At 44.1% G+C, this 16,514-nt stretch overlaps 1 protein-coding gene across 1 annotated transcript in view; it reads left to right on the top strand.

Annotated features, from left to right (window-relative positions):
- Nucleotides 1-9,745, top strand: part of STK10 (serine/threonine kinase 10) — a 168,214-nt gene extending 158,469 nt beyond the window's left edge. Inside the window, exon 19 of the mRNA XM_003404657.4 lies at nt 1,145-9,745. Coding sequence (XP_003404705.1) covers nt 1,145-1,285 — 141 coding nt within the window. The 3' untranslated portion in view covers nt 1,286-9,745. The remainder of the gene's footprint in view (nt 1-1,144) is intronic.
- Nucleotides 9,746-16,514: the final 6,769 nt, after the last annotated feature.

Below are 16,514 nucleotides of genomic sequence, written 5' to 3'. Positions count from 1 at the left end.
TAAAGCTTATAAAACCATCTTCCTTCTGTTACACTCTTCTTCCTTTCTAAGTTCAATGTTTATTATTAGAGCTCCTTGAGAAATTCTTCTGGTAGAGTTCAGTTCATCTGGATTAACTCAGCGTACCCAAGGGAAGCTCCCACAGTGCTTTTCAAATAGACATGCCCCTCAGAGTGACCCAATGACCATTTACAATATAGAGACCCCGTGGTCCTACCCCAGAGTCCCTGGGTGGTTCAGTCAACATGCTCAGCTGCTAACTGACAGGTTGGAGGTTCAAGTCCACCCGGTGACACCTTTGAAGTAGAGCCTGGTGACCTACTTCCAAAACATCAGCCATTGATAACCCTATGGAGCTCAGTTCTACTCTGACACACGTGGGGTCGCCATGAGTCAGAATTGATGTGAAAGCAACTGGTATGGAATGGCAGGATTCTTCCACAAAGCTCCAGAATCAGAATCTCAGACACTCAGCAAAGGCACATCTGTTTTGAAAAAAAAAAAATCTCCTCGGTGATTGTGCAGGACAGAGGTGCCCTGCTTAGGAGGCACTGTGTGACTCTGATGTCTCTAACCCTCTCATTGTTAAAGCTTTCTTCATTTTCTACCTCTGGGGTTTTCTTATTAATTTGGCTATTTCCCTGCCAGCAGATTTGCGTTTGCTTCCTCCCACCCCAACCCCATCTAGACTGGCACTTTCCCAAGCTGTATCCCTTGGTGCACAGGAAATCCCTGTGTGGATGGGGCAGGAGGAAGGAGGAAGTGGTACTTACCTTCTGGGGGATGGGCTCAGGGAAAGGAAACAGGGAAGACTCAGTTACCCAAGTACTGAGGCCTAGGAGGTTCCTGGGTGACACAAATGGTTTGCCCAGTGGCCTTGTGGAAGAAAGGCCTGGTGATCTGCTTCTGGAAAAGTTACAGCTAAGAAAACTCTGTGGAGCGCACAGTTCTACTCTGTTATCATATGGGGTCACCAATAGTTGAAATCACCTCAGTAGCAACAGTGTTTTTTGTTTGTTTTAAGGCTTGGGAGGGAAATTTCTGGAGGCCACTAGGTGTGGGGTCCTGTGGTTGGGAGACCTGTGCCCTGTGGGATCAAACGGTGCTCCTTGACCGTGCTCCATCTGCCGTCTCTCTTTCCCAGGCTCTGGAAGAAGAGCTGAACCAGAAGAAGTGGGAGCAGGAGATGTTCTTCAAACTGAGTGAGGAAGCAGAGTGCCTGAACCCTCCCACCCCAAGCAAGGCCACCAAGTTCTTCCCCCACAGCTCTGCAGATGCTTCTTAACAGCCACCCAGGACTGTGGCTGGCAGGTGGTGGGCCTCTGGGGCCCCCCGTTCTCTGTGAACACGTAACTCAGGACCCACCTTCCTCTTGCTTCTGTGCCAGCTCAAACCCAGCCCCTTGCCCTGTGTCACTCAGCTGTGCCTGGCAGGCCTGTCCCAGTGTCCCTGATGCTCACGTGCTTGTAGAAGGGGACATTTCATTCTCTGAGGCCTGACCCTAATGCCAGTTGGTGGGGTCAGGGTCCAGGAGGAATGGGTATTCTGTGGCCTTAAGGCCCCTCCTGTTTGCCAAAACACCAGATTCACTATCTGAGGGGCCAAAGTGCTGCTGCTGAAGTCATCGTCATCATGGCTTGTCCATATTTTAACCCTAGCTGGCTTTCAGCTCTTACCTGCAGAGTGTCAGACAACTCTCTGCCCTGAGCAACCATTTCAGTTCGTGCTGGAGCCTAGCCTGCAGCCAGCTGCTCGGCGAGTGCCCTCATCCTCCCAGCTCCCCTAGTTTGCCTTCCACTTGAGAAGAGGCTATGTTTGCAGCTAGGGGAGGGGGGCCCAAAATGTTAGTTCTGCTGGTCTCAGGTGTCTCATGTCCCTCCTACGTGCACGTGCACACACACACACGCACACGAGAGACTTGGGCCCCTGGCATAAATGAGGCCTGCCTCCACCCTGGGTCTCTTGGACACGGGTGGTTGGATCACGTTTGCTGCCTGAACCTGTGCTACTGAGTGTATTAGGAGGAACAGTTGCCATGGAGAGTGGTGGGCGTTGGCACCAGAGGCACAGAAAAGGCGCAGGCTGCACTCCAGCCTCATTTTGGCCCCCACACAGGATCCTCTGTTCAAGGATAAATTCCTCACCATGCAAGACTTTCACAATGCAGCTGGCTGCTGTCTCACTCTTGCCCACCTGGCCGCAGTGATTCGGGAAAGCTATTTGCCTCTTCCCGGTGTCCTCTCCTTGTTCAGGAGCATAGCCTTACATTTCAGACTGAGGCTGGTCATCAGCTGAACTTTTTTTTAGGAAAAAAAAAGCATCAGGGACAAGCTTAGGGCCCCCTGCCCCCAGGAACATGGGCAGAAACAAAGGTTCTATGTCTCAGGTGGTATCTTTCGGCTTTCACATCACTCAGTTGGCTCCCACAGATTCTGATCCCCACAGGCCACAGAGTGTGTCTCACCCAATAAAAGGAACTGCTCAAACCAGCTTTTGGTTTATTTACAGAGAAAACCTTTTTCCACCTTGATTTCCAATTGTTCATTGAAACAAATATAAAATGTATGGCTTCTTCAGGAAGATACCTGCCTTAAAACACACACATACACACAAAAAGTGACAATACCCTTCAGGAATCATGTGGGCATGATGCATCTGAATACTATTTTACTGGTGATAGAGTGACTGTAACACCCCAGGAGGACTTTCTCCTTCATTCCTAAACGCTGAGGTCAATTCTTTGTCTTTCTAAAGCAATTCTCAGGAAGTTTTCTCAGCACTGGTTGTAACTGGATCCTCAGGAAGCAAGGGGAGGGGATTTGGGGACTTGGGGTTCCCAAGTCTTCAATAAGCAATAGTGATGCTTTCAGGGGTACAGGGGAGGGCAGTGCTTCTCCTAGGTTAGTGAGCATTCAGCTTGCCTGCTTCGGTATTTGACCCAGATGGGAGGGACATTTTCCAGGCCCACACAAATGGGGCAAGTTAAACAACAGCCCCTTAGATTCCCTTTGGTGCACAGACCCTGGGAGTGCAGAGTATAAAGCAGTTCCACCAAGTGAGGCCAGCAGGGCTGATCTGGGCCTTGGCTCCAATGTGTCCCTTTGCAGCCTGGGGTGTGAGGATGAGGGTTAGGTGAAATGCCAGGTTCGTGGTTCAGGCGAGGCTTCAGTCATTCCCACGGAATCCCCTTCCAGGAGTTGCTGCTTCCCTGCTCAGGGCCTCCCGGGGCCCTAATAGCCCCCTGGCCTTTCAGGATGGGATCTGCTCAGCTCTCAAGCCTTACCACCGAGCCAATGTGCAATGCCCACTGCTGCGAAGACCCACGCAGTATTCCTCATGCCCAGGGCTAACATTTTCTCTGTAAGGGACAGGCGAAACTGTTTTTCATTTTTAGTCCATTTTTAGCAGAGTAAATATAACTAACTTATATTTTCCATGTATGAAGGATAGAAGTTATTTTTATGTAGTTTCCAAACTTTCTACGAACCTTTTGTAAAACGTGGTCTGCAAAATTAACTGCAAGAATGTAAATACGCTTCTAATAAAATAACAAGGCGAGAAACTTTTTTGCATTTTGGGTTGTTCTTTGGGGACTTGGGGTGGGAAGAGCAGGGCAGATGTGCCCACATTTGCATAATAAGAAAGAATTGACTATCTTCTGAGGACACGGCTAACTCCTCTGTCACAGAGCAGGTCAGAGCTTACTGAAAGAAGTTATGTGTGGGTGAGAGCGTGTTGGGGGGGGTTCTATAAACATTTAACATTATTCTCATTTAACAACAAACATTCATTGAGCCTAAGAATTTTTACATGTTAACTTACTGTTTTAGTCATCTTGTACTGCTATAACAGAAATACCACAAGTGGGTGGCTTCAACAAACAGAATGTTATTTTCTCACACTTTAGGAGGCTAGAAGTCCAAATTCAGGGGACCAGCTCCAGGAGGAGGCTTTCTCTCTCTGTCAGCTCTGGGGCAAGGCCATTGTCATCAATATTCCCCTGTCCTAGAAGGGGACCTCGGGTACTCTAATCCTGTAGAGGTAGGATTTACAACACACAGGAAAATCATATCAGATGACAAAATGGTGGACAATCACACAATACCAGGAATCATGGCCTAGCCAAGTTGACAGACATTTTGGTGGGGGGAGGGGAACACAGTTCAGTCCATGATACTTGCTGAATCCTTTCAACAACCCTATGAGGAAGACAATGGCATTCGCATCTTAGGGATGAGGAAATGGACACCAGGCAAGGTAAAGTATCAGGCCAAATCTCACAACACTGGAAAGTGATCCTATGGCATTCACACTCAGCCCTTCTAGAAGTGCTGTCCCTACCACACCCCCTCACACCACTGCCCATTACAGTAATCAAGAGTCACATAAACACTTCACCACTGGCTGTCTCTTCCCTGTTAAAAAGACTTTGTCAGCCATGCCTCTAAAACACCACTAGGGTTCTTAACCTAGAGTCCACGGACCTTCCACCTACCACCACCCAGGGATCTATGGGTAAGGGCCAGGATGTGTTTGTACTTGGATAGGAAAAGATTGGGTCTTTCATTTTAGTAACCTCTAACAGAAATAAACATTTCCTTTCGTTATGAATGTAGGGAACAAACTCTGATATTAGCTGGACCTGTGACTATGTCATCACCAATAGAAATCACAGATATTTCAAATCACATTACAGTTGTCGCAGACTACAAAATACCGTTTTTGTTCTTTAGCACTTGGAAATCATGGGAGTTATTAGACCTATTGCCACACCTTATTATTTAATATGGTACATATTCATCACCCGTCTATCAGTCTGTTGTGGTGGTGTGCATGTTGCTATGATGCTGGGAGCTATGCCACCAGAATTTCAAATACCAGCATGGTCCTCCATGGTGGACAGGTTTCAGCAGAGCTTCCAGACTAAGACAGACTAGGAAGAAAGGCCTGGCAATCTCCTTCCAAAAATTAGCCAGTGAAACCCTATGGATCACAACAGAATATTGTCCAACATAGTGCTAGACCAGGCAACATTTCATTCTATTGTACATGGGGTTGCCATGAGTCAGGGCCGACTTGACAGCAGCCGACAACAACATATATGTACACAGTCATTGTATGCTGGCAATTCCAGTTCACAGTGACCGCATAGGACAGAGTAGAACTGCCCTTTAGGGTTTCCTAGGCTATGGAATCTTTATGGGGGAGCCCTGGTAGTACAGTGGCTAAGAGAGGTTACTGGGTTTTTCTCCCATAGAGTCACTGGGTAGATTCGAACCACTGACCTTTCAGTTAGCAGCTGAGTGCTTAACCATTGTGCCACCAGGGCTCGTGTGTGAGTGTGTGTAAAATGTGATATGTGTGTGCATAATATATATATCATTTATAATAAATCACATATTAATATATGTTGTCTTAGTAATATATCTGTATGTCACATATAATAGTTTTAGCATTATTTTGATACCTGTATTTTATTATGATTGGTTTCCTTCATAATCATATGTGTTTATTTATTATATTTGAAAATATTCTGAGTAGAGGTTCATATTCTTTGTGGAACTCCAAAGGAGTCCATGGCGCGCGCACACACACACACACACACACACACACACACGCAAAGAACATACTCTTACCTCCTAAATCCCTGGTGGTGCAGATAGTTAATGCGCTCAGCTGCTAATCTAAAGGTTCAACTCCACTCACAGGCACTTCAGAAGAAAGGCCTGGTGACCTCCTTCCTAAAAAGCAGCCATTGAAAATGCTATGGGGCACAGTTCTATTCTGACACACGTGGAATCACCAGGAGTCAGCATACACTCCTCCAGCCCTAACCTGGCTCGCTAAGAAACCTTCTCACCAGCAGGTGGCAGTCCTCAGTCATGGTGTCACGCAGGTCTGTGAGCTGGGTACCAGTGAGGACACCGCATTGATTACTGTCTGGGGGATGTAGGGTGAATAAGCAGCTGGCATGCCTCCTCCTATTAAGAGCTAGAAAAATGACCGGGTTTCCTGGGGAAAAGAATCCATGAGACTGTGATGAAAATGGCAATGAATTAGGGGGATGCATGGAACTTGGGAAATGAGATCATTCCACATAAATTGACACCTATGAAGCACCAAGTGCTGGGGGGGCTGAAATGAATGAGGCATTGACCCTGCCTTTTAATGCTTGCTCCAGTGGGAAACAGACCTGGAAACAATGCCAATTCAGGATGACATAGCCTGGGAGAATCAGGGAAGACTTCCTAGAGGAGGTGATGTTGAGACTTAAAGGACACACTAGTATGTGCCCAAACAGATGCATTCGGAAACTGAGATATAGCTGAAAGCAAATGACTTATGGTCATGAGGCTGGAGAGGTGGACAGGGCCAGACCAGGCAGGGCCGCCTATGCCAGGCCAAGACTGAACTTTCCCATGAGGATGGTGAAGAGGCTGGGAAAGAGTTTAGTCAGGGGAAGGACAGTTGAAGTGATGATCTTAGCAACTCAAAAGACCAGCTGAGAAGGACTGGGCAAGTGAACGTTCAGTGGAAACATTGGCCTACAAAGATTTGAAGCTTTGGGAAGGTGAAGAAGGATGGCAAGCTTCATGAGGGCAGGGAGTAAGACAATTTAGCTGGCCCCTGAACACCCAGACTTAGCATGTAGCCTCACCTGAGATACAAGTCTGGGCTCATCGTGCCATAAAGGACCTTCAAAGGGAGGATGGAGTTTGTGGGCTATAGACTGTATATATATTAACCCACTGTGATACTAGAGATGTTCTCTTGGTATGATGAACAAGTATATTTTTAGTTAAAAACAAAACTGAAAGAACTTCTGCTTCAGTGATGGCAGATTAGGTAGTTCAGACTGGTCCTAATACAGAGGAAAAGCTGGACAAAAAACATTAAGGACATCTGCTCGGAGCCAACTTGAGAACTATAAGATAGTGAAGAATTACCAGGCCAGGATTCAGGGGAGGATGGAGGCCCAGGCAGGCAACTCTGGTATTTTATTCCAGAAGCATTTGTTGATCCCAGAGGGAGTAACAGAAATGTAGAGCTGAGCTTTTGACAGACTCCCAGGGCTAAGAGCACACGGATTGGCACCCAGGCCTGCCACAGGCAGGTTGAAGAGACCCAGATAAAATCACTCCCTTTGGGTTGGGACCCCAAAGGGCTAAACCCCATAAATAAAGGTTGGTCTGATGTTGACATGCCTCACAGGGCTTGTACTTCTGCCTCAAATAATCAAAATTTCTGAATTAGGCTAGTGCTCACAGGTACCTGGCAGACCAAAGGTAAATCCCTCTGGAGTACAACACCATCTTAGACTTCAATTTTTTTCTGCAAACAATTTTACAGATAAAATATCTAGCACACAACTAAAAAGTAACTAGGCACACAAGTAAATAACATGAACTAAAATCAGCAGAAGCAACAAACATTAGAAACAGACCTGCAGGGGCTTCAGATACTGGAGTAATCTAACTCCAACTTTAAAATCACTACGTTTACTGTGCTCAAGGAGATAAAGGACATCATTTGAAATGTTCAGCAGAGAGCTGAAAACAAAAATTTTAAAAAGAACCAAGTGCTCTAAAATCAGTGATGATGTTTGCACAACTCTGGTTATACTAAAAAACCACTGAATTGTATACTTTAAACAGTTAAATTTTATGGTATCTCAATAAAGCTTCTATTAAAAAAGAAATCAAGTAAAAAGCTTAGAAGTGAAAAAAAAAAGCTCACATTAAGTACTCAGTATATGGGCACAAAAGCAGACATACTCAGAGCCCTCCAACAACCATTAAATTAGTCTAGAGCTCCTGACAGGGATCACAATAGAGGGTCCCAGACAAAGCTGGAAAAAAATGTAGAACAAAGTTCTAACTCAAAAAGAAAAACTTGCTGGCCTGACAGAGACTGGAGAAACCCAGAGAGTATGGCCCTTTCAGCTCAGTAATGAGGTCACTCCTGAGGTTCACCCTTCAGCCAAAGATTGAACAGGCCCACGGAGCAAAACGGAGCAAAACAAGACTAAAGGGGTGTATCAGCCCCTGGGCGGGGACTGGAAGGCAGGAGGGAACAGGAAAGCTGGTAATAGGGAATCCAGGGTTGAGAAGGGAGAGTGTTGACATGTTGTGGGGATGTTAACCAATATCATACAACACTGTGTACTAACTGTTTGATAAGAAACTAGTTTATTCTGTAAACCTTTATCTAAAGTTCAATAAAATTAAATAAATAAATATTAGTCTAGAGCTCTATACTTCCTACCTGTACCTGTTCATGTCTTATCACTTTGGCTGGGATGATGAGGTTTTGAAAAACCTTGCAAAACACTTTTCTTTACCAATTCCATGAGGACAGGAGGTATGCTGAGAAACTGATGAAACTATAGAACCAACAAGACAGTTCAATCTCCCTTCAGGACATCGAGAAACCAGTAGGAAAAATGCTGAATCAATCAGATTCTCTCTCTTGGTAATTTGAACTAGGTTATAGTCAGAGAAAGGCCAATTAGAAGTGTATGCTGAGATAACTGGGAGCTCCTAAAAATCAAACACCTATGCTCATCTAAAGACTTCACCAAAAGAGTAAAAAGACCACCTACAGACTGGGAAAGAATATTCAGCTATGACATCTCAGACCAGCGCTTGATCTCTAAAATCTACATGATTCTGTCAAAACTCAACCACAAAAAGACAAACAACCCAATCAAAAAGTGGGCAAAGGATATGAACACACACTTCACTAAAGAAGATATTCAGGCAGCCAACAGATACATGAGAAAATGCTCTCGATCCTTAGCCATTAGAGAAATGCAAATTAAAACTACGATGAGATTCCATCTCACACCAGCAAGGCTGGCATTAATCCAAAAAACACAAAATAATAAATGTTGGAGAGGCTGCGGAGAGATTGGAACTCTCATACACTGCTGGTGGGAATGTAAAATGGTACAACCACTTTGGAAATCTATCTGGCGTTATCTTAAACAGTTAGAAATAGAACTACCATACAACCCAGAAACCCCACTCCTCGGAATACACCCTAGAGATAAAAGAGCCTTCACACAAACAGATATATGCACACCCATGTTTATTGCAGCTCTGTTTACAATAGCAAAAAGCTGGAAGCAACCAAGATGTCCGTCAACGGATGAATGGGTAAATAAATTGTGGTGTATTCACACAATGGAATACTACGCATCGATAAAGAACAGTGAGGAATCTCTGAAACGTTTCATAACATGGAGGAATCTGGAAGGCATTATGCTGAGCAAAATGAGTCAGTTGCAAAAGGACAAATATTGTATAAGACCACTATTATAAGATCTTGAGAAATAGAAAAAACGGAGAAGAACACATACTCTTGTGGTTACAAAGGGGGGAGGGAGGGAGGGAGGGAGAGGGCTTTTTATTGATCAATCTGTAGATAAGAACTGCTTTGGGTGAAGGGAAAGACAACACTCAATACAAGGAAGGTCAGCCTAATTGGACTGGACTAAAAGCAAAGAGGTTTCCGGGATAAAATGAAAGCTTCAAAGGTCAGTGGAGCAGGGGCTGGGGTCTGGGGAACTTGGTTTGAGGGGACTTCTAAGTCAATGGGCAAAATAATTCTATTATGAAAACATTCTGCATCCCACTTTGAATTGTGGCGCCTGGGGTCCTAAATGCCAACAAGTGGCCATCTAAGATACATCAATTGGTCTCAACCCACCTGGAGCAAAGGCAAAGGAAGAACACCAAGGTCACACGACAACTAAGAACCCAAGAGACAGAAAGGGTCACATGAACCAGAGACCTACATTATCCTGAGACCAGAAGAACTAGTTGGTGCCCGGCCACAATCGATGTCTGCCCTGACAGGGTGCACAGCAGAGGACCCCTGAAGGAACAGGAGACTAATGGGATACAGTCCCCAAATTCTCATGAAAAGACCATACCTAATGGTCTGACTGCGACTAGAGGAATCCCAGAGACAATGCTTCCCAGAACTTCTGATGGCACAGGACAGGAACCATCCCCGAAGACAAATCATCAGGCATGAAAAGGACTGGTCAGCGGGGGGGAGAGAGATGCTGATGAAGAGTGAGCTAATTAAATCAGGTGGACACTGGAGAGTGTGTTGGCAATTCTTGACTGGAGGGGGGATGGGAAGATAGAGAGAGAGGGAAGACGACAAAATTGGCACGAAACGAGAGACTGAAAGGGCTGACTCAATAGGGGGAGAGCAAGTGGGAGAAGGGAGTAAGATGTATGTAAACCTACATGTGACAGACTGATTGGAATAGTAAATGTTCACTTGAAGCTTAATAAAAATTAACTTAAAAAAAAAAAAAAAAAAGAAGTGCATGCTGAGAGGTTGAAATATCATGACATAGTGAGGCATCAGGGAGGTCAGGAGGGGTCAAGTGCAAGCTGAAGTTAGCAAGGAGCCAAAACTCGAGAATGATATCTCAGCCATGCTTTTATGTTAATGGGGGAGAAACAATTTGGAAAAGGAGGGTCAGAATGGTTGCACATCTTGAAGAATGTCATCAGTGTCAGTGAATTGTACATGTAGAAATTGTCGAATTGGTGTATGTTTTGCTGTGTATATTCTTAGCCACAACAACAAAAGAATGATTCCTGAATTTCTGGCTTTGCTGAATGGATAAGTAGAGGTGTCGTTTACTGAATTACGAAAGATCAGCATAGAATGAAATTTGGTGTGGTGAAGGGAAGAAATCAGAAGTTCAATGTTAAAGTGAGAGCTCTAAAAAATTTAACATTTTTGCATATGTTAAATTTGAGATGCCCATGAGACATACGAGGAGCTCTGGTGGCATAGTGGTCACGTCATGCTGCTGCTAACCGAAAGGCCGGTGGTTCAAACTCACCAGCCATTTTGAGAGAGAAAGACATGGCAGTCTGCTTCTGTCAAGATCACAGCCTTGAAAACTCTATTGGGCAGTCCTACCCTATTCTATAGGGTCACCATGAGTCAGAATTGACTTGATGACAACAGGTTTTGTTTTGGTTTATGAGACATCCACCACCAACCGTCAGTTTGTTGTACTGTGGTGACTTGTATGTTGCTATGATGCTAGAAATTTTGCCATCAGCACTGTCACCCCTGGTGGACAGGTTTCAGCTGAGCTTCCAGACTAAGGCAGACTAGGAAGAAAGGCCTGGTCTCCTTCCAGAAATTGGCCAGTGAAAACCCTGTAGATCACAACAGAATATTGTCTGATATAGTGCTAGAAGATGAGCCCCCTAGGTTGGAAGGCACTCAATAGACTAGCATACCAACAATCATGAAGATGGGATAGGACTGGGTAAGGTTTAGTTCTGTTGTACATGGTCTCACCATGACTCAATGGCAACTAACAACGACGAGACATCCAACGAGAGATGTCACTTGTCTGTATACATCTGGAGCTTAGAGGAAATATCTGGGTTGGGGATATAAATTTGAGAATAGGATATGAGGTGGAAGGTTGAGAAAAATGTAGTTGGAGAGATAGGTATGACCACAGAGAGGAGTATGTAAACCCTGAAAAGGAATTTGGATTTTATCCTGAGAGAAATGTGCAGCACCAACTTTATAGTGTAGACAGGTGATTAGCTACAGTGTAGAGATCAGATCGGAGGGGCAGAGACTAGAGAGATGGTGATAGAGTCTTGTACAGTAATGCAGGTAAGAGATGGGAATTTTCATATCAACTTACATCCTGATTTTTTCCACTTACATTATACTCTGAGCATTTTTCAATGTCACTTAAAGTTCTCTGGAAACATAGTTTTAAGTGGCTAAATAACCTACCAACTTATGTTATTGTCGTTAGGTGCTGTCAAGTCAATTCCAACTCATAGAGACCCTATTTATGTACAAAAGAACAAAATACTGCCTGATTCTGCACCATCCTCACAACCGTTGCTATATTTGAGGCCATTGTTGCAGACACTGTGTCAATCTATTTTGTCAAGGGTCTTCCTCTTTTTCAATGACCCTCTACCTTACCAAGCATGATGTCCCTCTCCAGGGACTGGTCTCTCCTGATAATATGTTCAAAGTATGTGAGACGAAATCTTGCCATACTTGCTTCCAAGGAGCACGCTGGCTGTACTTCTTCCAAGACAGATTTGTTATTTTTTCTGGCAGTCCATGGTATATTCAATATTCTTTGCCAACACCCTAATTCAAAGGCATCAATTCTTCTTTGGTCTTCCTTATTCATCATCCAGCTTTTGCATCCATATGAGGCAATTGAAAATACCATGGTTTGGGACAGGCGCACCTTGGTTCTCAAAATGACCAACTTATAAACGTACATAATCTACTTAATTGCTGCTATACAGTTAGGCATTTTGGCTATTTTCAGTTTTTTGGTAGTAACTTTATTCTTTCACATGAATCACAATAGAATAGTGCCTAGCCTCGGTGCTAGGTAAAGTCTTTCTCCCTGCCTTGGTGATAAAATTTCTGACAGATCTCATAGCTTTTCCAAAATTATTTGTTCTAGTCTAGTGTTATGGACTGAATTGTGTCCCCCAAAAATATATGTTGTAGCTCCTAACCACTATACCTGTGGTTATAGTCCCAATGGGTTTATCTTTTTTATGTTAATGAAGCAGTATTAGTGTAGGGTGTATCTCGAGCCAATTTCTTTTGAGATGTAAAATAAGTTGATAAAGAAGAGGCAAGCAAGCAGAGATGGGGAAAGGTAGATGCCACACAACATGAAGATTACCAAGGAGGCAAGGAGTAGAAGCTGAAGAGACAAGGATCTTCCCTAGAGCCAACACAGAGAGAAAGCCTTTCCCTAGAGCCAGCACCTGGATTTCAGATTTCAGATAGCCTCCTAAACTATGAGAAAACAAATTTGTTTATTGAAGCCACCCACTTGTGGTATTTCTGTTACAGCAGCACTAGATAACTAAGGAAAGTGGGGACAAGGAAGTAAGGCAAGGGAGTAAGGAGGACAGGAGAGGTAAGGAACAGGTAGTGGGTACTGCTGGTGCTCCACCCAGACCCCATTTTATGGTTTCTGTTTGCCCGTCCTCCAGTTTCTGTGTCTTTTGTTTTTGTCCCTAACAGTCCATATCCAAGACTCTCCTTAAAGGACTGCTTTTGGGCTATTGGCGCTATTTTGTTCACAGGCCCAGAGTGTCAGAAAAAAACAACCAGCTGCTGTTGAGTCAGTTCTGACTCATGGCAACCGCATGTGTTACAGAATAGAACTGCTTCATAGTGTTTTCTTGGCTGTAATCTTTATGGAAGCAAATTGCCAGGCTTTTCTTCCATAATGCCACTGGGTAGGTTCGAACTGCCAACGTTTAGGTTAGTAGTTGAATGCAAACCCTTTGCACTACCCAGGGACCTAAAGTGCCCAGGAATTTATAGCCACCCACCCTAAGGTGGGTCTTAGCCAGTGATTGAATGGTGTGGGAGTATAAAAGCTCAGTTCCCTTGCAACAAGTCAGGACAAACTTTAAGCATATTTTTTTTTTAATAATTTTTATTGTGCTTTAAGAGAAAGTTTACAATTCAAGTCAGTCTGTCACATATAAGCTTATATACACCTTACTCCATACTCCCATTTACTCGCCCCCTAATGAGTCAGCCTGCTCCCTTCTTCCAGTCTCTCCTTTCATGACCCTTTTGCCAGTTTCTAACCCTCTCTACCCTTCCATCTCCCCTCCAGACAGGAGATGCCAATACAGTCTCAAGTGTCCACCTGATACAAGTAGCTCACTCTTCATCAGCATCTCTCTCCAACCCATTGTCCAGTCCCTTCCATGTCTGATGAGTAGTCTTTGGGAATGGTTCCTGTCCCGGGCCAACAGAAGGTTTGGGGACCATGACTGCCGGGATTCTTCTAGTCTCAGTTAGACCATTAAGTCTGGTCTTCTTATGAGAATTTGGGGTCTGCATCCCACTGATCTCCTGCTCCCTCAGGGGTTCTCTGTTGTGCTCCCTGTCAGGGCAGTCATCGGTTGTGGCCGGGCACCATCTAGTTCTTCTGGTCTCAGGACGATGTAAGTCTCTAGTTCATGTGGCCCTTTCTGTCTTGGGCTCATAGTTATCGTGTAACCTTGGTGTTCTTCATTCTCCTTTGATCCAGGTGGGTTGAGACCAATTGATGCATCTTAGATGGCCACTTGTTAGCATTTAAGACCCCAGATGCCACACTTCAAAGTGGGATGCAGAATGTTTTCATAATAGAGTTTATTATGCCAATTGACTTAGAAGTCCCCTTAAGCCATAGTCCCCAAACCCCCGCCCTTGCTCCGCTGACCTTCGAAGCATTCAGTTTATCCTGGAAACTTTTTTGCTTTTAGTCCCGTCCAGTTGAGCTGACCTTCCCTGTATTGAGTATTGTCCCTCCCTTCATCTAAAGTAGTTCTTATCTACTAACTAATCAGTAAATAACCCTCTCCCACCCTCCCTCCCTCCCTCCCTCCCCCCTCTCGTAACCACAAAAGAATGTGTTCTTCTCAGTTTATACTATTTCTCAAGAACTTATAATAGTGGTCTTTTACAGTATTTGTCCTTTTGCATCTGACTAATTTCACTCAGCATAATGCCTTCCAGGTTCCTCCATGTTATGAAATGTTTCACAGATTCGTCACTGTTCTTTATCGATGTGCAGTATTCCATTGTGTGAATATACCATAATTTATTTAACCATTCATCTGTTGATGGACACGTTGGTTGCTTCCAGCTTTTTGCTATTGTAAACAGTGCTGCAATAAACATGGGTGTGCATATATCTGTTCGTGTAAAGGCTCTTATTTCTCTAGGGTATATTCCGAGGAGTGGGATTTCTGGGTTGTATGGTAGTTCTATTTCTAACTTTTTAAGAAAATGCCAGATAGATTTCCAAAGTGGTTGTACCATTTTACATTCCCACCAGCAGTGTATAAGAGTTCCAATCTCTCCGCAGCCCCTCCAACATTTATTATTTTGTGATTTTGGATTAATGCCAGCCTTGCTGGAGTGAGATGGAATCTCATGGTAGTTTTAATTTGCATTCCTCTAACGGCTAATGATCGAGAGCATTTTCTCTTTTGTCTGTTAGCTGCCTGAATATCTTCTTTAGCGAAGTGCGTGTTCATATCCTTTGCCCACTTTTTGATTGGGTTGTTTGTCTTTTCGTGGTTGAGTTTTAATAGAGTCATATAGATTTTAGAGATTAGGCGCTGGTCAGAGATGTCATAGCTGAAAATTTTTTCCCAATCTGGAGGTGGTCTTTTTACTCTTTTGGTGAAGTCTTTAGATGAGCGTAGGTGTTTGATTTTTAGGAGCTCCCAGTTACCTGGTTTCTCTTCATCATTTTTAGTAATGTTTTATATTCTGTTTATTAAGCATAATTTATATTCCAAAGTTCCCTCATGGGATCAGGCTGAAGCTACCTTCCATGAGACGTTGCCTCAGATCATGCCCTTGCTTTGCTTTTCCCCTCACCTGTCCTGCTTCCCCTACTCATTTTCCAGTTTCTCCTGGGAACATTTCCTTAATAGATTCTTTGCACACAAATTCTCATTTCAGAGTTTGCTTCTTAAGAATGCGACCTAAGACATTTGGAACTGGCAGTAGTCCTAGGAAGAAGAATCCAAGAATGAAATTTTGGAATTTGATCACTTGCTGGCCAGATGGAAATAAGGACCCCTGTTACCAATGGAAAGGAGCCCCAGTGGCACAGTGGTTAAGCGTTGGCTGTTAACTAAAAGGTTGTTGGTTTGAACCCACCAGCTGCTCTGTGGGAGAAAGATGTGACAGTCTGCTTCCATAAAGATTACAGCCTTATAAACCCTATAGAGCAGTTCTACTCTGTCCTATAGGGTCATTATGAGTCAGAATTGACTTGATGAAAATGGGTTTGGCTTTTTTTTTATTGTTGTTGTTTATTACTGATGGAAACCCTATGGGGGCAGTTCTACTCTGTCATACAGGGTCTCTATGAGTTGGAATGGACTCAACAACACACATCAATAACAACAATCACTGAAGGAGGAGCCTAGGTGGTGCAAGCAGTTTGTGATCGACTGCTAACCCAGAGGTTGGTGGTTGGAACCCACCCAGTGGCTCCATGAAAGAAAGGCCTACAGAACTGCTTTTGTAAAGATTACAGCCAAGAAAACCCTATGGAGCAGTTCCGCTCTGTAAGACATGGGGTTGCCATGAATTGGGGGCTGACTCAATGGCAGCCAACAGCAGCAACAATTACTGATGGTAAGTGAAGTGTTGTTTGCACCTGGTATGCTGTAGCATTGCCTTTACTAAAATACTCACCTGTGGTAAACTGGAAATGGATACAGTCAAAAAGGGTTGCAATGGCTTCTGCGATCTAGAGGAAATAATAATTTAAAAGACTATGGAACTAGCTTGTTGCTGCTGGATGCTGCTGATGCCTTGAAGAGAGAAAATGACAGGTTCAGTTCAGACAGTCGCCAATTTAAGGAAAGGTGTAAAAGTCAGAAGGCCCTTTTAGCAGCTTTTAAAAAGTCTGTGATCTCCTCTAGCTAGAAGCAAAT

The sequence above is a fragment of the Loxodonta africana genome, chromosome 2, assembly GCF_030014295.1.
Source record: "Loxodonta africana isolate mLoxAfr1 chromosome 2, mLoxAfr1.hap2, whole genome shotgun sequence".
Lineage (NCBI taxonomy): Eukaryota > Metazoa > Chordata > Mammalia > Proboscidea > Elephantidae > Loxodonta > Loxodonta africana.
This window is presented reverse-complemented; position numbering and strand designations above follow the sequence as displayed.